Raw genomic sequence first — 24,328 nt, 5'->3', positions numbered from 1 at the left:
GAAAGAAAAACACCAATACAGTATACTAACGCATATATATGGAATTTAGAAAGATGGTAACAATAACCCTGTATATGAGACAGCAAAAGAGACACTGATGTACAGAACAGTCTTATGGACTCTATGGGAGAGGGAGAGGGTGGGAAGATTTGGGAGAATGGCACTGAAGCATGTAGAATATCATGTATGAAACGAGTCACCAGTCCAGGTTTGATGCACGATACTGGATGCTTGGGGCTGGTGCCCTGGGACGACCCAGAGGGATGGAATGGGGAGGGAGGAGGGTGGAGGGTTCAGGATGGGGAACACATGTATACCTGTGGCGGATTCATTTCGATATTTGGCAAAACCAATACAATATTGTAAAGTTTAAAAATAAAATAAAATTAAAAGAAAACGGAAAAAAAAAAAAAAGAGTCTTCTCCAACACCACAGTTTAAAAGCATCAATTCTTCAGCACTCAGCTTTCTTTATTGCCCAACTCTCAATCCATACATGATGACTGGAAAAACTATAGCTTTAACTAGACGGACCTTTGTTGGCAAAGTAATGTATCTGCTTTTCAATATGCTATCTACGTTGGTCATAACTTTCCTTTCAAGGAGTAAGCGTCTTTTAATTTCATGGCTGCAATCACCATCTGCAGTGATTTTGGAGCCCCAAAAAATAAAGTCTGACACTGTTTCCACTGTTTCCCCATCTATTTGTCATGAAGTGATGGGGCCAGATGCCATGATATTCGTTTTCTGAATGTTGAGCTTTAAGCCAACTTTTTCACTCTCCTCTTTCACTTTCATCAAGAGGCTTTTGAGTTCCTCTTCACTTTCTGCCATAAGGGTGGTGTCATCTGCATATCTGAGGTTATTGATATTTCTCCTGGCAATCTGATTCCAGCTTGTGCTTCTTCCAGCCCAGCATTTCTCATGATGTACTCTGAATAGAAGTTAAATAAGCAGGGTGACAATATACAGCCTTGACATACTCCTTTTCCTATTTGGAACCAGTCTGTTGTTCCATGTCCAGTTCTAACAGTTGCTTCCTGACCTGCATATAGGTTTCTCAAGAGGCAGGTCAGGTGGTCTGGTATTCCCATCTCTTTCAGAATTTTCCACAGTTTATTTTGATCCACACAGTCAAAGGCTTTGGCATAGTCAACAAAGCAGAAATAGATGTTTTTCTGGAAGTCTCTTGCTTTTTCGATGATCCAGTGGATGTTAGCATTTTGAATTCTGGTTCCTCTGCCTTTTCTAAAACCAGCTTGAACATCTGGAAGTTCACAGTTCACGTATTGCTGAAGCCTGGCTTGGAGAAATTTGAGCATTACTTTACTAGCATGTGAGATGAGTGCAAGTGTGTGGTAGTTTGAGCATTCTTTGGCATTACCTTTCTTTGGGATTGGAATGAAAACTGACTTTTTCCAGTCCTGTGGCCACTGTTGAATTTCCAAATTTGCTGGCATATTGAGTGCAACACATTCACAGCATCATCTTTTAGGATTTGAAATAACTCAACTGCAATGCCATCGCCTCCTCTATCTTTGTTCATAGTGATGCTTCCTAAGGCCCACTTGACTTTGCATTCCAGGATTTTTGGCTCTGGGTGAGTGATCACACCATCATGGTTATCTGGGTCTTGAAGATCTTTTTTGTACAGTTCTTATGTGTATTCTTGCCACCTCTTCTTAATATCTTCTGCTTCTGTTAGGCCCACACCATTTCTGTCCTTTATTGTGCCCATCTTTGCATGAAATATTCCTTTGGTATCTCTAATTTTCTTGAAGAAATCTCTAGTCTTTCCCATTCTATTGTTTTCCCCTATTTCTTTGCATTGATCACTGAAGAAGGCTTTCTTATCTCTCCTTGCTATTCTTTGGAACTCTGCATTCAGATGGGTATATCTTTCCTTTTCTCCTTTGCTTTTTGCTTCTCTTCTTTTCTCAGCTATTTGTCAGGCCTCCTCAGACAACCTTTTTGCTTTTTTTAATTTCTTTTTCTTGGAGATGATCTTTTTTTTTTCTTTTTTTTTTAAATTTTATTTTATTTTTAAACTTTACAAAATTGTATTAGTTTTGCCAAATATCAAAATGAATCTGCCACAGGTATACATGTGTTCCCCATCCTGAACCCTCCTCCCTCCTCCCTCCCCATAACATCCCTCTGGGTCGTCCCAGTGCACCAGCCCCAAGCATCCAGTATCCTGCATCGAACCTGGACTGGCAACTCATTTCATACATGATATTATACATGTTTCAATGCCATTCTCCCAAATCTTCCCACCCTCTCCCTCTCCAACAGAGTCCATAAGACTGTCCTATACATCAGTGTCTCTTTTGCTGTCTCGTACACAGGGTTATTGTTACCATCTTTCTACATTCCATATATATGCGTTAGTATACTGTATTGGTGTTTTTCTTTCTGGCTTACTTCACTCTGTATAATAGGCTCCAGTTGCATCCACCTCATTAGAACTGATTCAAATGTATTCTTTTTAATGGCTGAGTAATAATCCATTGTGTGAGATGATCTTGATCACAGCCTCCTGTACAATGTCATAAACCTCCATCCATATTTCTTTAGATACTCTTTCCTATCAGATCTAATCCCTTGAATCTGTTTGTCACTTCCACTGTATAATCGTAAAGGATTTGTTTTAGGTCATGCCTGAATGGTCTAGTGGTTTTCCCTACTTTCTTCAATTTAAGTCTGAATTTGGCAATAAGCAGTTCATGATCTCTGAGTCTTGGTCTCATAATCTCAGCTCCTGGTCTTATTTTTGCTGACTGTATAAAACTTCTCCATCTTTGACTGCAAAGAATAAAATCAGTCTGATTTTGGTATTGACCATCTGGTGATGTTCATGTGTTGAGTCTTGTCTTGTGTTGTTGGAAGAGGGTGTTTGCTATGGACCAGTGCATTCTCTTGGCAAAATTCTATTAGCCTTTGCCCTACTTCATTCTGTACTCCAAGGTCAAATTTGCTTGTTACTCCAGGTATCTCTTGACTTCCTACTTTTGCATTCCAGTCCCCTATAATGAAAAGGACGTCTTTTGGGGGTGTTAGTGCTAGAAGGTCTTGTAGGTCTTCATAGAACAATTCAACTTCAGCTTCTTCAGCATTACTGATTGGGGCATAGACTTGGATTACTGTGATATTGAATGGTTTGCCTTGGAAATAAACAGAGATTATTCTGTCATTTTTGAGATTGCATCCAAGTACTGCATTTCGGACTCCTTTGTTGACCATGAGGGCTACTCCATTTCTTCTAAGGTATTCTTGCCCACAGTAGTAGATATAATGGTCATCTGAGTTAAATTCACCCATTCCAGTCCATTTTAGTTCACTGATTCCTAAAACGTTGATGTTCACTCTTGCCATCTCCTGTTTGACCACTTCCAATTTACTTTGATTCATGGACCTAACATTCCAGGTTCCTATGCAATATTGTTCTTTACAACATCAGACTTTACTTCAGTCACCAGTCACATCCACAACTGGGTGTTGTTTTTGCTTTGGCTCCATCTCTTCATTCTTTCTGGAGTTAGTTCTCCACTGTTCTCCAGTAGCATATTGGCACCTACCGACCTGGGGAGTTCATCTTTCAGTATCCTATCTTTTTGCCTTTTCATACTCTTCATTTCATACTCTCAAGGCAAGAATACTGAAGTGGTTTGCCATTTCCTGCCCCACTCAGTGCCCCTGCAGCAAGCCACCACTGACCAACACCTTCACTGGAGACACCTGGACACTCATGGAAAGTCTGGGTCAGTCCTCTTGTGGGGTCACTGCTCCATTCTCTTGGGTCCTGATGCACACAAGGTTTTGTTTGTGTCCTCCAAGAGTCTGTTTAAGTCCCCAGTCCTGTATAAGTTCTGGGGCTCTATTGTGGGGTTAATGGTGACCTCCTCCAAGAGGGTTTATGCCATACCCAGGTCTGCTGCACCCAGAGCCCCTACCCCTGCAGCAGGCCACTGCTCACTTGTACCTCCACAGGAGACACTCAGACACTCAAAGGCAGGTCTGGCTCATTCTCTGTGAGTTCTTCTGGTGTGCACAAGATTTTGTTGGAGCCCTCTAAGCATCTCTGGCAGGTATGGGGTTTGATTCTAAACACGATCTTGCCTCTCCTACCATCTTTTTGGGGCTTCTTCTTTGCCCTTGGACAAGGAGTATCTTTTTTTCGGTGGGATCCAACATTCTCCTGTCCACGGTTGTTCAGCAACAAGTTGTAATTTTGGAGTTCTCACAGGAGAAGCTGAGTGCCCATCCTTCTACATACCTAATGCCATAAAGAGGGGATCTGGACAGAAGAGGCATGAAATATATCCACTCATCACACTTGTAAAGTGGAACAAACATATGATTCACTTTATACTAGTGCCTACATTTAGGGAAAGGATGGTGGGATTACAAGCCATGGAAAGAGAATGTTCAAAGAGAGATATATCTGTTTATAACTGTTATTCAGTACATTTAAATTCGCTTTCTTCAAAATATATAATATACTCATGGATATGAGTGAAATTTTTTTTGTATGTAAGAATTTAAGTTTTTAATTAATTTATTTTTAATTGAAAGATAATTGCTTTACAGAATTTCATTGTTTTCTAACAAACCTCTACATGAATCAGCCATAGGTATACATATGTCTCCTCCCTCTTGAACCTCCCTCAGATCTCCCTCCCTAGCCCATCCCTCTAGGCTGATACAGAGCCACTGTTTGAGTTCTTGAGACATAAAGCAAATTCCCATGGGCTATCTATTTTACATATGGTAATATAAGTTTCCATATTATTCTCTCCATACATCTCACCCTCTCTTCTCCTCTGCCCATGTCCAAAAGTCTATTTTCTATGTCTGTTTCTCCATCTCTGCCCTTCAAATAAATTCTTTGGTACCATCTTTCTAGATTACATATATATGTGTTAGTATACATATTTATCTTTCTCTTTCGGACTTACTTCACTCTGTATAATAGGTTTTAGGTTCATTCACCTCATTAGAACTGACTCAAATGCATTCCTTTTATGGCTGAGTAATATTCCATTGTGTAAAAGTACCATAACTTCTTTATCCATTCATCTGTCAATAGACATGTAAGTTGCTTCCATGTTCTAGTTATTGTAAAGAGTGCTGTAGTGAACATTGGGGTATATGTGTCTTTTTCAATTTTGGTTTCCTCAGGGTATATGCCTAGGAGTGGGATTGTTGGGTTATATGGTGGTTTTATTCCTAGGTTTCTAAGGAATCTATGAGTGTAACTTTTTAATCTTAAGGCATATATACAAAACTGACTACTATTATGTGTAAGTGAGAGATTAAGAGAAAGAGAGTGAGTGGTTGAAAGAGAGACTGTCTTGAGTCCTTATATTAGAAAAGTTTTTAAATGCTCTAAAGAATTTTTTAATGTCACTTTATTCTTTTTCACTGGAAAGCCCAATTATGGTTCGTTTGTTTTTGTTTTTTTTTTTTTTCTTTTCTTGCCAGCTCATTTTTATGCCCCTTCATTGTATGGTCAGAAATATTAAGTCTTATGTGAGATATTCTACAAATAAAAAAAATAAGTATTTAAGGAACTCACATTTAAATCCTCCAGAATCATTTACTCAAACTAGCTTTACTCTGATGAGATCTTAAATTGTTGTTTAAGAACTGTTTGAAACAAAAATTAAGAAAGCAATCCCATATACAATTGCATTGAAAATAATAAAATACCTAAAAATGAATTTAACCAAAGAAGTGAAAGATCAGTACACTGAAAACTACAAGACACTGAAAAAGGAACTGAAGGACATACCAATAATTGAAAATATATTCCACAGATTGATGGAATTAATTTAAATATCCATACTACTCAGAATAATATACAGATTCAATGAATTCCCTATCAAATTCAAATGGCATTTTACACAGCATTAGAACTTGCAATTTTAAAACTTTATATGGAACTATAAAAGTTCCTGAAAGAAATCTTAAGAAAGAAGACCAAATCCAGAGGCATCTATCTCCCTGATCTCAAACTATATTAAGAATCAACAGAAAACACTGGGACGACCCAGAGGGATGGAATGGGGAGGGAGGAGGGAGGAGGGTTCAGGATGGGGAACACATGTATACCTGTGGCGGATTCATTTTGATATTTGGCAAATCTAATACAGTTATGTAAAGTTTAAAAATAAAATAAAATTGAAAAAAAAATAAATAAATAAATAAATTGAAAAAAAAAACAAACAGTATGGTACTGGCATAAAAAAAGACATAGTAATCAATGTAACAAAATAGAGAGCCCATAAACAAACCCACCCACATATGGTTGATTAATTTATGGCAAAAAAGGCAATAATGATGTGGTAAAGGACAGTCTCTTCAACAAATGGTGCTGTAAAAATTGGAAGTTCAGTTCAGTCACTTATTCATGTCTGACTCTTCAGTACCCCATGGACTGCAGCAAGCCAGGCTTCCCTGTCAATCACTCCCAGAGCTTCCTCAAACTCATGTCCATTGAGTCGGTGATGCCATCCAACCATCTCATCCTCTGTCATCCCCTTCTCCTACTGCCTTCAAACTTTTCCAGCATCAGGGTCTTTTCAAATGAGTCATTTCTTTGCATCAGGTGGCCAAAGTATTGGAGCTTCAGCTTCAGCATCAATTCTTCCAAGGAATGTTCAGGACAGATTTCCTTTAGGATTGACTGGTTGGATCTCCTTGCAGTCCAAGGGCCTCTCAAGAGTCTTCTGCAACACCACAGTTCAAAAGCATCAATTCTTTGGCACTCAGCTTTCTTTAGAGTCCCAACTCTCACCTCCATACATGATGACTGGAAAAACCATAGCTTTGACTAGACAGACCTTTGTCGGCAGTAACATCTCCGCTTTTTAATATGCTGTCTAGGTTTGTCATAGCTTTTCTTCCAAGGAGCAAGTGTCTTTTAATTTCATGCCTCCAGTCACCATCTACAGTGATTTTGGAGCCCAAGAAAATAAAGCTTGTCACTGTTTCCATTGTTTCCCCATCTACTTGCCATGAAGTGATGGGACCAGATGCCATGATCTTCGTTTTTTGACTGTTGAGTTTTAAGCCAGCTTTTCACTCTCCTCTTTCACTTTCATCAGAGGCTCTTTAGTTCCTCTGCACTTTCTGTCATAAGGATGGTGTCATCTGCATATCTGAGGTTATTTATATTTCTCCCAGCAATCTTGATTCCAACTTGTGCTCCACCCAGCCCAGCATTTTGCATGATATACTTTACATATAAGTTAAATAAGCAGGGTGACAATATACCACCTTGACATACTCCTTTCCCAATTTGGAACCAGTTCATTATTCCATGGCCAGTTTAACTGTTGCTTCTTGTTGCATATAGGTTTCTTAGGAGGCAGGTAAAGTGGTCTGGTATTCCCATCTCTTTTTTTTTTTTTTAAACTTTACATAATTGTATTAGTTTTGCCAAACAGTAAAGTGGTCTGGTATTCCCATCTCTTGAAGAATTTTCCACAGTTTGTTGTGATCCACACAGTCAAAAGTTTTAGCATAGTCAGTGAAGCAGAAGTAAATGTTTTTCTGGAATTATGTTGCTTTTTTGATGATCAAAAAAATGTTGGAATTTGATCTCTGGTTCCTCTGCCTCTTTTAAATCCAGCTTGAACATCTGAAAGTTCTCAGTTCATGTACTGTTGAAGTCTAGCTTGGAGAATTTTGATCATTACTTTGCTTGTGTGTGAGGTGAGTGCAATTGTGCAGTAGTTTGAGCATTCTTGGCCTTGTCTTTCTTTGGGACTGGAGTAAAAACTGACCTTTTCCAGTCTTGTGGCCACTGATGAGTTTTCCAAATTTGCTGGCATATGGAGTGCAGCATTTTTTAACAGCATCATCTTTTAGGATTTGAAATAACTCACCTGGAATTTCATCACCTCCACTAGCTTTGTTCATAGTGATGCTTCCTAAGGCCCACTTGACTTCATACTCCAGGATATCTGGCTCTAGGTGAGTGGTCACACCATCGTGGTTACAAGGGTCATTAAGATCTTTTTTGTATGAAACTGGGCTGCTACCTGACACTATACACAAAATTAACTCAAAATGGATTAAAGACTCCAATATGAGATGAAAACATATAAAATTCCCAGAAGACAATGTAGACAGTAAGTTCCTTGACATCACTCAAGGCAATAGTTTTTTTGGATCTAACCCCAAAAGCAATGGCAAGAAAAGCAAAAATAATCCAATGAGTCTGCGTCAAACATAAAAGCTTCTTCACAGTGAAGGAAACCATAAACAGAATTAAAACGGCAACCTAGAGAATGGGAAAAGATATTTACAAATCATTATATACAAAAATTTATAAAAACAATATCCAAAATAAAGAACCCATATAACTCAATAACAAAACAACAAACAATCTAACTGAAAACAAGTAAAAGTTCCAAATACACAGTTTTTTGAAGAAGACATACAGATGGCCAACAAACACATGAAAAGAGGTTCGACATGACTAATTATTAGAGAAATGCTAATCAAAACCAAAAGTATGACCTCACATTTGTCACAGTGGCTTTTATCAAAAGAACAAGAAATAATAAGTGTTGGGAAGAATGTAGAGAAAGAAGAATATATGCACAACTCATGGGAAAGAAAATTGGTGGAGACACTATGAAAATCATATGGACATTCCTTCAAAAATTGAAAATAGAATTATTATATAATCCAGCAATTCCAATTCTTGGTGTATATCTAGAGATGACAAAAACACTAATTCAAAAAGATATATGCACCTATATGTTCATTGCAGCCTTATTTACAATGGCCAAGATATGGAAACAGCTTAAGTGTCCACCAACGGAAAAATGGATAAAGAAGATGTAGTATCACATACACAACGCAATTCTACCTAGCCATAAGAAAAGAATGAAATCTTGCCATTTGTAATAACACAGATGGACCTTGAGGAAGTTATGCTAAGAAAATAAGTCACACAAACAAAGACACATACTGTATGTGGAATATTTTTTAAAAAGCAAATGAGCAAACAAAACAGGTCTTATAGAAAAAAGACTGGTGTTTGCCAGAGAGGATGAGGGTTGAAAGGTGGGAAAGAGGGTGAAGGGAATCAACAGGTTAATTTCCAGCTATAAAATAAATTAGTCATGGGGATGTAATGTACAATGTTGTGAATATGGTCAATAACATTACATTGCAAATTTGACAATTACTAAGAAAATAAATCTTAAAAGATCTCATCACAAAGAAAAAATTGTAACTTTGTATAATGATCAATGGTAATTAGACTTACTGTGATTGAAATGTATATAAATGTCAAATCATCATATTGTACACCTGAAAATAATGTAATATATGTCATTTATACTCCAATTTTAAAAATCATGAAAATAAAACATACAGTTAAAAGGAAAATAAATTAATAAAATAAAATTAGTTTCCAGTGTTTTGGGAAATCAAATGAGTCTATTTTAAAACAAATCTAGCAATAGAGGATGTTTAATACAAACCTCAATTCAGAAGGTAAACAAACGTACATCAGGAGCATTCCCATGGAGAACTCTGTCCCAAGGAACTTTGTCTGCTAACTCATCTGAGATAACCATAAATGGGCTGTTTGAAAATAATGCCCAAGGGTCTCAGGAATATATTAAAATTGCACACCCACAGGACACTCTTGATATTATCTACTAAGGTCTTCCTAAGCTGGGCTTTTTTCTTTGTGGCAGCATTTTATCAAATGGAAAACTCACACTTCTGAAGCTATTTCTTAAGTACTCATCTGCATACTCCAGTTTCTCATCCTTCTCTGAAAATTTGAAAAAGTCAAGTGCAGTCCTTGATGTCTCACACTTCTTTTTCTTAAATGATATTTATCAAAATAAGGGTAAGTAAAAAGACTTTTGTTTTCAAATCTATCCATTCTTAGGGAAGGTTGGAATGTGTGTACATCATAGTGCCAAATATTCGAAGGAAAATCAGAAAGCATTTCAATTCTGAGAGCCTTCTTTAAACATTGGAAATAACTAGTGTGGTGGTGTAGAAAGAAACTAGATTTTTCTCTGTAATCAAACTCATTCTCTCATTTGAACCTACATTAAAAGCATGTACATTTTAATAAACACTATAAAAGTGTGAAAGTGAAGTCGCACAGGCGTGTCTGACTCTTTGCAACCATATGGACTGTAGCCTGCCAGGCTCCTCCATCCCTGGGATTTTCCAGGCAAGAATATTGGAGTGGGTTGCTGTTTCCTTCTCCAGGGGATCTTCCCAATCCAGGGGTGAATCCTGGGTCTCCTGCACTACAAGCAGACTCTTTACCATCTGAGCCACCAGGGAAGCCCAATAAACACTAAATCTGACAAATATTAAATACCTGAATTAAATGTGTAGCTTGTATTCAATTATGTGAACATTTTCAATATGTAGTAAAAATCTGGTGGATCAACTTGTCTACATGATTGATCCAGATGTTTTGAAATCAGATAAAAAATTTTCTTTCTTCAATAATCTTTTTCCACATATAACTTTAAAGTCACTGTAAATATAAATAAAATACTGTGTAATGAAAATTATATAGTAAAAGATACACTACAATAAAATTTAGTGGACATTAAACCTTCACGGATAAAGAGATCCCTATGTGGTTAAACAGTGATGGAAAAATCACTGGAAGCACTTCAAAAGTTGGATAAAAATGTCATGATATTTGAGATTTAAAAGTAAAGAAATATCATGAGAATCACATGGAAAAGACTAGAAAGAGATTTAGGATGGGATTAGAGCACTTAAATATACAGTTTTGGAATCTTTAAACTTGAAGTTTTACTCTCATTATCTCCTACCTGGTTGAAGAAATTGATTGCTTTTTTATCTTTAGAACATTCATAGTTGTTAGGCTATTAATAGGGATAAATGATTAATAATATCTTAAAATATGGATACTAATATTTCCTTCATCCTGAGGTTTAGGGATAGATACTAAATGAGTCAATGGATGTAAAATGCTTCCTGTAGTGTCTGACACACAGCACTCATTAAGGATTAGTTGGAATTATTATTTTACTATTGTATTTCACACACCTGACCTGGGGTAGTGTGAAATCAAAGAGCCACGGTGACATCTTGACCCTGAGTAACCTTATGTGACACTTCCCAGGATGGCTTTGAGGATTTGATGAACTAGTGAATGTGAAAACTTTGCTCTGCAACCCTACAAATGTAATCTGTTGCCCCTAAACTGATAAGTCTCCTATCCTGAACGGGAATAAAGATTTGCCTCCTGATCCAGTTCCCTAGACATAAAGATTAGATTTGTAGCTACTTTGCCAACAAAGGTCTGTCTAGTCAAAGCTATGGTTTTTCCAGTAGTCATTTTTGGATGTGAGAGTTGGACTATAAAAAAAAGCTGAGCACTGAAGAATTGATGCTTTTGAGCTGTGGTGCTGGAGAAGATTCTTGGAGTTCTTGGACTGCAAGGAAATCCAACTGGTCAATTCTAAAGGAAATTAGTCCTGAATAGTCATTGGAAGGACTGATGCTGAGGCTGAAACTCCAATACTTTGGCCATCTGATGCGAAGAACCGACTCATTTGAAAAGACCCTGATGCTGGGAAAGATTGATGGCGGGAGAAAAAGGGGATGACAGAGGATGAGATGGTTGGATGGCATCACTGACTCAATGGACATGAGTTCGAGTAAACTCTGGGAGTTGGTGATGGACAGGGAAGCCTGGCGTGCTGCAGTCCACAGGGTCACAAATAGTCGGACACAACTGAGCAACTGAACTGACAATTAACTAAGTCATAGATAACTATCCAAATTCTTATGTACAAACAGGATAAGCCCACTCAATAAAGAAAAATTCCTGCAAGATAAATGATTAAAATTTAACATGAAAAACCAATTGCCCAGTTTAAATGATGTAGTTGGGCAAGAAAATTTACATTCCAAAACAAAATTCTGAGTATAGGAAAACATGTCATAGCTAAATCTTCTCCATTTATATTTCAGGACACTGGCACAAAAATGTTTAAATTTCTTTTTCAATTATAAATTACTAAGATGGATTGAATAAAACCTGCCTTGTCAGTTCCTATGCAGATGATGTAACTCTTCAACTATAATAATATACTTGTATCTGAACAAGGCTACCTTGATGGCACTTAAGTGCAGGGTTTTCTCCACCTCCTTCTAGTGCTATAGCTATAGCTAACAATTTTAGTCTTAATATTTCAGTAATACCTTGCAGCAGTGATTCTGAAAAGAAACTACCTGATTCCTAGGTCCCATGCCACATCTACTCTACTAGACATTTGAATATAGGAACCAATAAACTTCATTTTAACTGCATCTTCAGCTGATAAGTATGCAAACATAGTATGAAAAGCATTCCTTTGGAAAATATAAAGCACAGTCATTTCTACTTGAACTTTAATCCTCACCATAGTACAAGGACACAGTCACTGCATCTTTATTATACACAAAAGAAAATTCAATTTCAAAAGGTTAGGTTACTTAAGCTAGTTACCTTTATTCTGTAGACTCTTGAAAAGAAATTAAGTCACCTAGTGTCACATTTGTTTCATTAGTCCTCTCCTCCAGTTCAGATGGTAACGCATCTGCCTACAATGCGGGAGACCCAGGTTTGATCTCTGGGTCAGGAAGATCCCCTGGAGAAGGAAAAGGCAACCCACTCCAGTACTCTTGCCTGGAAAATCCCATGCATGGAGGATCCTGGTAGGCTACAGTTCATGGGGTTGCAAAGAGTTGAACACGACTGAGCGACTTCACTTTGACTTTTTTCCAGTTAGTTACTATACTCAACCTCCTATGACTGGATGCTTAATGGTGTGAGCTACATAATTCTGTTTTATCATTTCTCAAATTTTTTTACCTTTCTTGCTATCTCCCTGCTATAGGTGAAACAAATTGAAGATAATGGAACCAAATAACAAAAGCCATCCTGAAGAGTTTATTCTACTAGGCTTTGCTGACCGTCCTTGGCTAGAGCTTCCTCTATTCATTACTCTGCTTATAACGTACCCCATGGCCATGATGGGAAACATAGCCATCATTCTGGTGTCCAAGTTAGACTCCCGTCTGCACAGCCCCATGTATTTCTTCCTCACCAACCTCTCCTTTTTGGACATGTGCTACACCACAAGCATTGTCCCTCAGATACTCTTTAACCTGGGAACATCTAAGAAGACAATCAGCTATATGGGGTGTGCAGTTCAGCTTTATTTCTTCCACATAATGGGGGGCACAGAATGTCTGCTTTTGGCTGTTATGTCCTTTGATCGCTACATGGCCATTTGCAAGCCTCTACATTACACCCTCATCATGAATCAGCGCGTCTGTATCTTATTAGTGGCCACCGTGTGGCTGAGTGGAATGACCTATGCTGTCTCAGAGGCCACTGTCACCTTACAGTTACCACTGTGTGGCCGCAATACCCTGGATCACTTGCTGTGTGAGATTCCTGTTCTGATAAAGACTGCCTGTGGTGAAAAGGGTGCTAATGAGCTCACACTCTCAGTGGTATGCATTTTTTTCTTAGCTGTGCCACTATGCTTAATTCTAATTTCCTATGCTTGTATTGGACATGCTGTATTTAAGATTAAATCTTCAGAGGGAAGGAAAAAAGCCTTTGGGACATGTTCTTCCCATCTCATTGTAGTTTTCTTATTTTATGGTCCAGGTATCAGCATGTACCTTCAGCCTCCCTCCTCCATCTCAAGAGACCAGCCCAAGTTCATGGCTCTCTTCTATGGAGTGGTGACTCCTGCACTCAACCCTTTCATTTACACTCTGAGGAATAAAGATGTAAAGGGGGCACTGGGCAATCTGATGAGGAGCATTTTCACTTCCAAGTGGTAGTTGGTAGACATCAGATGAAATTATTTACCCATTTAGTAGGTATATAGAGGTTTCTTTAATAACTCGATCTTGTCTCATACTTTCCCATATCATGTTATTAATAGATGTTCTTCTTGCAAAACATGTCATGTTTCTCATATTCTTAGGCAAGGGTGATACTTGGCTAATACACACTAGTAAGGGCATTCTGTGGAAATATATTTAAAAAATTATTCTGTTTGATATATACTGAAATAATGGCTATTAAACAATTTTTTTAAAGTACTGTAAACTATAATATAAACTAATCAGTTCAGTTCAGTTCAGTCACTCAGTCATGTCCAACTCTTTGTGACCCATGAATTGTAGCATGGCAGGCCTCCCTGTCCATCACCAAATCCCAGAGTTCACTCAGACTCGCGTCCATCGAGTCAGTGATGCCATCCAGCCATCTCATCCTCTGTCGTCCCTTTCTCCTCCTGCCCCCAATCCCTCCCAGCATCAGAGTCTTTTCCAATGATTCAACTCTTCGCATGAGGTAGCCAAAGTACTGGAGTTTCAGCTTTAGCATCATTCCTTCCAATGAACACCCAGGACTGATCTCTCCTTTAGAATGGACTGGTTGGATCTCCTTGCAGTCCAAGGGACTCTCAAGAGTCTTCTCAAACACCACAGTTCAAAAGCATCAATTCTTTGGGGCTCAGCTTTCTTCACAGTCCAACTCTCACATCCATGCATGACCACTGGAAAAACCATAGCCTTGACTAGACAAACCTTTGTTGGCAAAATAATGTCTCTGCTTTTGAATATGCTGTCTAGGTTGGTCATAAGTTTCCTTCCAAGGAGTAAGCGTCTTTTAATTTCATGGCTGCAGTCACCATCTGCAGTGATTTTGGAGCCCCAAAAAATAAAGTGATACAGTTTCCACTGTTTCCCCATCTATTTCCCATGAAGTGATGGGACCGGATGCCATGATCTTAGTTTTCTGAATGTTGAGCTTTAAGCCAACTTTTTCACTCTCCTCCTTCACTTTCATCAAGAGGCTCTTTAGTTCTTCTTCACTTTCTGCCATAAGGGTGGCGTCATCTACATTTCTGAGATTATTGATATTTCTCCCAGCAACCCTGATTCCAACATGTGCTTCATCTAGCCCAGAGTTTCTCATGATGTACTCTGCATATAAGTTAAATACGCAGGGTGACAATATACATCCTTGACGTACTCCGTTCCGAAATTGGAACCAGTCTGTTGTTCCATGTCCAATTCTAACTGTTGCTTCCTGACCTAATACAGGTTTATCAAGAGGCAGGTCAGGTGGTCTGGTATTCCCATCTCTTTCAGAATTTTCCACAGTTTATTGTGATCCACACATCAAAGGCTTTGGCATAGTCAGCAAAGTAGAAATAGATGTTTTGCTGGAACTCTCTTGCTTTTTTGATGATCCAGAAGATTATGGCAATTTGATTTCTGGTTTCTCTGCCTTTTCTAAAACCAGCTTGACCATCTGGAAGTTCATAGTTCACGTATTGCTGAAGCCTGGCTTGGAGAATTTTGAGCGTTACTTTACTAGCGTGTGAGATGAGTGCAATTGTGTGGTAGTTTGTGCATTCTTCAACATTGCCTTTCTTTGCGATTGGAACGAAAACTGACCTTTTCCCATGTTGTGGCCACTGCTGAGATTTCCAAATTTGCTGGCATATTGAGTGCAGCACTTTCACAGCATCATCTTTTAGGATTTGAAACAGCTCAACTGGAAATCCATTACCTCCACTAGCTTTGCTTGTAGTGATGTTTCCTAAGGCCAAAAGTTTATCCACCTCAATTTATCTAATTTCTACTAATCTTTTAACAACACATTGTTACTCTAACAAGCAAGTGTGCAATGTTTTATAATTTTAACTAAGGAATATATCATTAAATATAAAATGAATAAAATATCTGGACAAAACATATGGATTTCTTAATGTTCCTTGTATATATCATAAGCATGAGCCTTCTGAATCAGTGAGAGAACAAGATAGTGATATTAATAATGAACCACAACATGGAACCATTTATGCATAGTGGGGACAGCCAGGAATGCTTTTTGAAACTGTGCAAGAATCAGGATGAAAAAGAAATAATTTGTATTTCTAGAATAGACAGAAGACTGATTACTTCAACAATGTAAGCATATTTTTGAGGTTTAGAATCTGTATCGTTAAAGTTGAAAGTGTCAAAATTAGTTCTAGGACTCACATCCAACTTCAAACTCTGTCATAAAACATCACATTTTTTAAAGCAAATTAAAGGATATTACATTTATTTGGTGTTTAAAATACAGTTAGAAATCAACATTACAGTGCTTCCCTGGTGGTGCAGTGGTAAAGAATCTGCCTGCCAATACAGAAATCAGCATAATGTTGTATAGTGAAAAATTAATAGGTAAGAACAACAAGAGTGATTTAGATATTTCTGGCATGTCTTCTGGTCTAGCAAATCAAGGTCTAAGCAAATTATTGGATGATAAATCATAAGTTTTCCTGAACAAGAATTAACTGCAATACAGATTCATTTTTTGAAACAGAACAGACCATCTTGGTGCTTGGTCCAGTTTTTAAGACAAATGGACTTTGGTATATTTACTTCAAAAATAATTCAGTCCAGTTTCAATGCATGGTACTGGATGCTTGGGGCTAGTGCACTGGGACAATCCAGAACGATGGTATGGGGAGGGAGGAGGGAGGAGGGTTCATGGTGGGGAACACATGTATACCTGTGGTGGATTCATTTTGATATTTGGCAAAACTAATACAATTATGTAAAGTTTAAAAATAAAATAAAATTTAAAAAATAATAATAATTCTAAACAACTTTAAAGTTGGCTGATAGGTGGCTGATGTGCCATAAAAGGTTTTTAAATTTGACATAAACATGCACACAAAGCAAGAAAAATAAAAATTCTGTGAGGTTATATAATATCTCTGATCATTTTTATTAAGATAACCTTTGTTTAACTTAATCTTATTTAGACAAAATGGTAACTTCGGTTTAGAGTACAAAATTCAAGATTTAAGTTGAAAACTTAGCTATAGAAATGGTTTAGAGCTATTTAGATCACTTCTTTATCTTTTAGACCTGTAAAGACAACTCATTTCAGAATTGTAATTGTCTTCCACTCAGAAATCAATAGTGACAAAATACATCTTCAAGAATGGATTTCTGCCCTCTTAAGTTTTAAAGTGCACAAACTCATGACCAGTGCTCATCTCACAAACAAACAAACAAAAAAAATGCATGGAGCACAAGAAGTCTTTGGAGGTGATGGTTTATACTGTTTTTGATGGCAGTATCATATGTATAGGCCCATTTCCAAATTCATCAAAATGCACACATTAAATATATTCAACTTTTTGTATATTAAGCATGCATGTGTGAAAGTTGCTCAGTCATGTCCAACTCTTTGCAACACCATGGACTATACAGTCCATACAATTCTCCAGGCCATAATACTGAAGTGGGTAGCTATTCCCTTCTCCAGGGGCTCTTCCCAACCCAGATTGAACTCAGGTCTCCCACATTGCAGGTAGATTCTTTATCAGCTCAGCCACCAGGGAAGCCCAACAATTTTTAAAGGACACACAACAATTTTTAAAGGAATATGATGATACAGGGTGCTCGGGGCTGGTGCACTGGGATGACCCAGAGGGGTGGGATGGGGAGGGAGGCGGGAGAGGGGTTCAGGATGGGGAACACACGTACACCCATGGCAGATCATGTCAATGTATGGCAAAATCAATACAATATTATAAAGTAAAATAAATAAATTAAAAATAAATAAATAATGGAATATGAATCTGAACAGAGGAATAAAGCTATATTCCCAAAAAGAGGAAGAATTGAAACTTTTTTTCTAGAATGAGGTAGCAAAATTAGCTGGTGGGAAGCTGCACAGGATTCTCTGTTTGGTGTTCTGTGAATGACTGCTAAGGGTGGAATTGTGGGTATGGAAGGGAGATTCACAATGGAAGGGATATGTATATACACATAAGTAATTCACATCCTTGTACAGCAGAAACTAACACTGTAAAGAAATTTACTCCAATTAAAAAAACAAATGACAACTTACTCTTCTGTAGGCTTTTTCCTTTGCCTTCATATCATGTCAATAATAGGTATTTATTATCTTATCCACTCTTTTATATCATTTAAACAAAAAATATTAAGTATCATACATTTTTTTCATCATCATAATATATATCTTTGACTCAGGTTTTTTTACTTTTGATACAAACAAAAAGGTACTTTGTCAAACTCATGTTACTAGAAGATTAGAAGATTATTAAGTCTTTTATAATAATCAAAATAAATACTAACTGCATCAATATACTATTAATATGACATGAAAGTTACATCATTTTCATAATTACTTTTGATAACTACTTAGTTTAATTCAAACAAAAATTTAAATGTGAGTATTTTATATTAATAGTATAGAGTGGTCACATACATATTTGGTTCCAGTAGTAGATTTCCCTTGAATTAATATCACATTGTGTACACAGTCTATGATAGCAGCTATCTATACTACAGGTTATTCATTATATATTACTGTTGATTTACTTTTACTTTTCTTTTTAATTATCTTTTATATTTATTTATTTTGCTTTCTGAATACTCATACTCCCCAACAGATAGAGACAGACCCGTCCACGGCAATTCCTGAGAGAATCAAACTGCTTCCTGACATACTCTAGTGAGAAGAATATGTCTCCTGAGAAAGGAAGACAGGATATGGATTCAGGACAAGAAGAAGAAATGAAGTATAAATATTCATAATTCTTAATGTTTCAGGATGAGAAAAGTCCAAACATCATCATTATGTAATCAACACAGTCTTGCATGCTTGTGTGTGTGTGTGTCTGTGTGTCTTTGTGTGTTAGCCGTGAGAGCATTGCTAGGAAGGACATGATGCTCTGTTAAGAGACACACAGCCTTCGTGAAATCAGACATGGTCCTGACCACAGCAAAATCTTCTCAGTGCATGGTCTTAGGAGTGAGGATGTGGAGATTTATATCCTCTGAACTTTGGGAGGCTACATGGAGAGCATGCAGACAAAATTAGCTACTGGCTCATCAGAAGTAAAAACCATTTACTTTTTTCACTCAAATTTTAGGATTAAAGGTATGTGATAAAACTGATGTCTTGAAAAAAGAAGGTTGTGGAAGACAGTCTATTAAAATGCTAAAATGGACAGATAACACCCAAAGCATTATTCAGTTCTGGAGATTATTTTAATCAGGTATTTTCTCCTTCTCTAAAGCGTATAAATATCTACTCAGTTTGCCAGTAGCTCTGTCATAATATTGCTGCAAATTGTTCCAAAATAATTACTTCTCAGGAAATAGATATACCTCTTATTGTTGGGTAATAGAAATGCCTAGATTATCTTGTGCATGTTATTCCAATGAAACGATAACACAGTTCGTCTGGGTTATGTTAAGGCATCACCCAGCTAAATATTAAGTCTTCAATGAAATGACTATGGGTGAATTGTGGAAAGCAATGGGAAATCTTCTCTACAAACTAATGAACAATTTACATAAACAGTATCTACTACTTGATCATTTAGAAATGACAATTTCAGCATAACAAAGATTAATATTTACTGGGGCTTCCCTGATAGCTCAGTTGGTAAAGAACCCACCTGCAATGTGGGAGACCTTGGGTTGAGAAGATCCCCTGAAGACGGGAAATGGTACCCACTCCAGTATTGTAGCCTGGAGAATTCAATGGACTGTACAGCCCATTGGGTTGCAAAGAGTTGAATATTTATTGAATTTTTCTTGTATGCCAGGCACTGTACTAAGTGTTTCAGGTAAAATATCTAATAATGTCTCATGTTTTCCTTTGACTGATGGGAAACAAAGAAACATTTCATTAAGAGAACAGAGATTAATAAGGGACTGAATCAGTTAAGGAGCATTTCTGATTATGTGGCATGGACCCAAAACGAATCACTTGTGCTATATTATTTCCAAAGCAGAACTATATAGAATGTACTTGTCTTGGATCTTGGGGCTGAGTAAGGTGGCACATGAAGCCAACCCGTTGAGCTATTAAAATTATCTTGTCTCCTTCCTCTATCTCTTCATACATCTAACTATCACTGAAACTCCATTCCTAAATTCAAATCCTCAGAATCTTGTTGATGTTCATTGGTCACTTAATCTCTTATCACATTGAGTAGAGATAGACAAATACAATTTATTATTGGGCATGAAACTCCTATATCTTCAGATTAATATCAGTGCATATTTTCTTGATGACCGAATCTTAACATAGGCTTTTTATTGAAGTATAGTTGATTTAAGATGCTGTGTCAATCTCTGCTGTACAGCAAACTCATTTTTACACATATGTACATTAAATCGATTATTTTTACAGACTGGTTATAATAGAGGGTATGGCACACATCATCCTATGAGTTTCTTAACATGAGACTAGTAAAAGGCAAGAGGTTTTGATGCTGATGAAGTGCACTTTAATTCCTTATTTTTCATTCATGGCTTGCCTCTGTAGTGTTTGCATTTTAACTCAAAACAACTCAGCAAGAAAGACAGGAAGGGCTTCATCATCTTTTCTTCACAAAAATGATTAATTAGAAGCTTTAAGTCCAGAAAATGTATGAGGTAAAAGCCTGAAGAATGTCTGTGCCAAGCCGTCTGTTGTACTGCTGTGATGCTCCTATCTACAGACCCCTGACAGCTGCCCTTGAGGACCTCCCTCTCTTTCAGTAGACAATGATTAAAATTAAATATTCTTGATATGTACATAAAACTGACCTCTACTACATGGATCTCAGGGTCCCTGGACAAAGGTCAACAGAGAGTAAATCCTGGAAAAAAAAAAAAAAAAACAGAAAATGTCATGAAAAAAATCAGATTTTGCCTCGTGTAGTACTATTCCCAGTGACAGGGAGGGAGAAAGGAATTTGACTACATTTGTTTGTATTCTCACCTCAAGCAGACCCATACATTTATCTCTCTATGATGTAATAATTATTTATAGACAGAATATAATTCTTTGTAAGTTTAATTATTTAGAGGCACTCACCAACCTTTCTGGACACCTTATTTTTTCAATTATCTCTGAACTTTGTGAAGCTGTAAGAAGTACTTATCACAGGATAACTTTTTACTCATCCTGTGGGGCTAAGACTATCAAATGACTGGCAGCATGCACTGGCCTTTGCACAGTCAGCCATCCAGTGTACCATGCACCAGCTGCTTTCTCCCATGCCTCACGACCCTGACTCTCACTCCCAACACAAGCATTTGCATTTACTGTCTGCAGTCCAAATGGGACAGTATATTTATGAAATGAAATCTTTGTGAGGTCACTACTTAAGAAAGAGTGAGGCATTCTCCATTTCTGGTTTGGATTTCTTCCTTGTTTCCTCCATCAGTGTCACTGAGGAAATAGCAGTTCTTCCCAGGTACAGGAAGATAGAATCAGTAAGTATTATATTAATAACATATTTGTGTATTTAAGTGATAGAAGAGATGACAACTTCTCCACAATCAGAGCTTTTATGCAACTGCTTAGGCTATTGTTGAGAACTGAAGATATTTAAGAAAATGTTTGGGGTTCAAAAAAAAGATAATAGACTATTATCTCTGTTTCTTTACTACGGCCTAACTGAATTGTGTTGCTACATAGGGAATATATACATTAAACTATATTAATTAATTTAACTAGACACAGTGCACAGTAAATGTTTATAAATGCTTTAAGTGTAAATGCATCATAATAGAATACTTGATGTGTGAATAAATTTTTCAAAATCATATCCACCAAGGGTTCTGTAATCATTCAGAGTTGTTATTTCATATTTAACAGAATTTTGAATGAGTCCATTTGTTTCCATCCTTTTTTGTCCATTGTTTAATCTCAGGACCCATGAACAGTAACTGAAAAATACTCTGAAAATATTCTGAATTCAATAAATACTTGTGGAATGAATGAGTGAAGAAAGCAAGTCAGTGGCAAGACAATAGGAAATAAATATTTAGATATGATAACTTTATTTGATAAAATAATGGGATAAAAGCTAATTGTGCTGAAATTTTTTTCCATTTTATGCCTGCTGACTAGATATAAAAGGGAAGTCTTTTTCCATTTTATGTCTGCTGACTAGATTTGGCAACAGGATCAGTGTAACTTCCAAACTTTTTAGACTAGAGGTAAGAAATTTATCTCTGACTTGAGCTTGTTAAGAGCAATATAAAGATTTATATTTCCAGTAAAAGAGTCTTTTAATGACCTGCCTTTCTCTTTTTCAGGTCATGAGCATCAATTGTTCCTTGTGGAGAGACAATAGTATGTCTGTGAAACACTTTGCATTTACCAAATTCTCTGAGGTCACCGAACAGTGTTGGCTTTTATTTTCCCTCATCTTACTCATGTTCTTAGCATCACTGACAGGCAATGCTCTCATAGCCCTTGCCATCTGGACCAATCCAGTCCTCCATACCCCCATGTACTTCTTCCTGGCCAACTTGTCTCTCTTGGAGATTGGATACACTTGCTCTGTCATACCCAAGATGCTGCAGAGCCTTGTGAGTGAGGCCCGAGGAATCTCTTGGGAGGGCTGTGCTACACAGATGTTTTTCTTTGCCTTATTTGGGATCAGTGAATGCTATCTTTTGGCAGCCATGGCTTTTGATCGTTATACGGCCATATGCTCCCCACTTCACTATGCAACACGAATGAGTCATGGAGTGTGTGTCCATTTAGCAATGGTTTCTTGGGGAGTGGGTTGCATAGTAAGCTTGGGCCAAACCAACTATATTTTTTCTTTGGACTTCTGTGGCCCCTGTGAAATAGATCACTTCTTCTGTGACCTCCCCCCTATTCTGGCACTAGCCTGTGGGGATACATCCCATAATGAGGCTGCAGTCTTTGTTGTGGCCACTCTTTGCATTTCCAGCCCATTTTTATTAATCATTGCTTCTTATGTCAGAATTCTAGCTGCCGTGCTCATCATGTCATCCCCTGAAGGTCGCCGAAAAGCTCTTTCCACCTGTTCTTCCCACCTACTGGTAGTAACACTCTTCTATGGCTCAGCATCTGTCAGCTATTTGAGGCCCAAGTCTAGCCATTCACCTGGGGTAGATAAACTCCTGGCCCTCTTCTACACAGTGGTGACATCCATGCTCAACCCTATCATCTACAGTTTACGGAACAAGGAAGTCAAGATAGCTCTTTGCAGAACTCTGGGAAAGAAAAAGCTTTGACTCATGGATACAAATAGCAACCCACTTAAACATTCTTTCCTGGGATATTTCATGGACAGAAGAGTCTTGCAGGGCACAATCCATGGTGTTGCAGAAGAGCTGGACACAACTTAGTGACTAAACAGCAACAACATACTGCTGCTGCTGCTGCTAAGTTGCTTCAGTCGTGTCCAACTCTGTGAGACCCCGTAGATGGCAGCCCACCAGGCTCCCCCATCCCTGGGATTCTCCAGGCAAGAACACCGGAGTGGGTTGCCATTTCCTTCTCCAACGCATGAAAGTGAAAAGGGAAAGTGAAGTCACTCAGTCATGTCTGACTCTTAGCAACTCCATGGACTGCAGCCCACCAGGCTCCTCCATCCATGGAATTTTCCAGGCAAGAGTATTGGAGTGGAGTGCCATTGCCTTCTCCGAACAACATACTAGAGGACCATAAAAATTTCTCTTTGAAAAAGATGCATACTCAATCTAAAAGGAAAGAAAGAAAAGGAAGGAAGGGAGAAAAAATGGACTTGTCAAACTGTTTTGTAATAACCTTCTTTAATAACAGTGATTGCAGTTTTGGAGACAGCAGTCTTCTTATTGCTAAAGTTCTGATTGTCAAGTTCTGGAATGAAATTGGCTACCAAAGAATTTTGATACATGAGTCCAGTACTAGACAGGTTTTCCAAAATATTTCAGTTTAGGTTAATGTACAGACTTAAAATGGGGCTTACCAGGTGGCACTAGTGGCAAAGAACCCACCTGCCAATGTAGGAGACATATGTGAGTTCAGTCCCTGGGCTGGGAAGATCCCATGAAGGAAGCACAGCAACCCACTCCAGTATTCTTGCCTGGAGAATCCCATGGAGAGAGGATCCTTGTGGGTTATGGTCCATAGGGTCGGAAAGAGTCAAACTTGACAAAGCAACTTAGTCCACATGCATGCACAGGCTTAAAGTACAAATTACCAGATTATATCTCAGAAGTCTAGGACATTCTTACCTATAGCCTTAGGCATTTTCTAATCCATGAGAGGAAAAAGCACTATAAGGGCTTCCCTTGTAGCTCAGTCATTAAAGAATCTGCCTGCAACACAGGAGACTCAGGTTCGATTCCTGGGTAGGGAAGATTCCCTGGAGAAGGAAATGGCAACCCACTCCAGTATTCTTGCCTGGAGAATCCCATGGACAGAGGAGCCTGGTGAGCTACAGTCG

The 24,328-nt window shown here is 37.8% G+C and overlaps 2 protein-coding genes across 2 annotated transcripts; both read left to right on the top strand.

Moving 5' to 3' along the window:
- Window positions 1-12,932: 12,932 nt before the first annotated feature.
- Window positions 12,933-13,874, top strand: LOC129647172 (olfactory receptor 2B11-like). The gene has a single exon (XM_055574374.1). It carries the CDS (start codon window positions 12,933-12,935, stop codon window positions 13,872-13,874), a length of 942 nt encoding a protein of 313 aa, XP_055430349.1.
- Window positions 13,875-22,154: 8,280 nt separating this feature from the next.
- LOC129647477 (olfactory receptor 10C1-like) lies at window positions 22,155-23,132 on the top strand. Its single transcript, XM_055574560.1, has one exon. It carries the CDS (start codon window positions 22,155-22,157, stop codon window positions 23,130-23,132), a length of 978 nt encoding a protein of 325 aa, XP_055430535.1.
- Window positions 23,133-24,328: the final 1,196 nt, after the last annotated feature.

This window comes from Bubalus kerabau, chromosome 3 (assembly GCF_029407905.1).
Source record: "Bubalus kerabau isolate K-KA32 ecotype Philippines breed swamp buffalo chromosome 3, PCC_UOA_SB_1v2, whole genome shotgun sequence".
Classification (NCBI taxonomy): Eukaryota; Metazoa; Chordata; class Mammalia; order Artiodactyla; family Bovidae; genus Bubalus; species Bubalus kerabau.
Note: the sequence above shows the minus strand (reverse complement) of the source record. Positions and strands in the feature narration are given on the sequence as shown.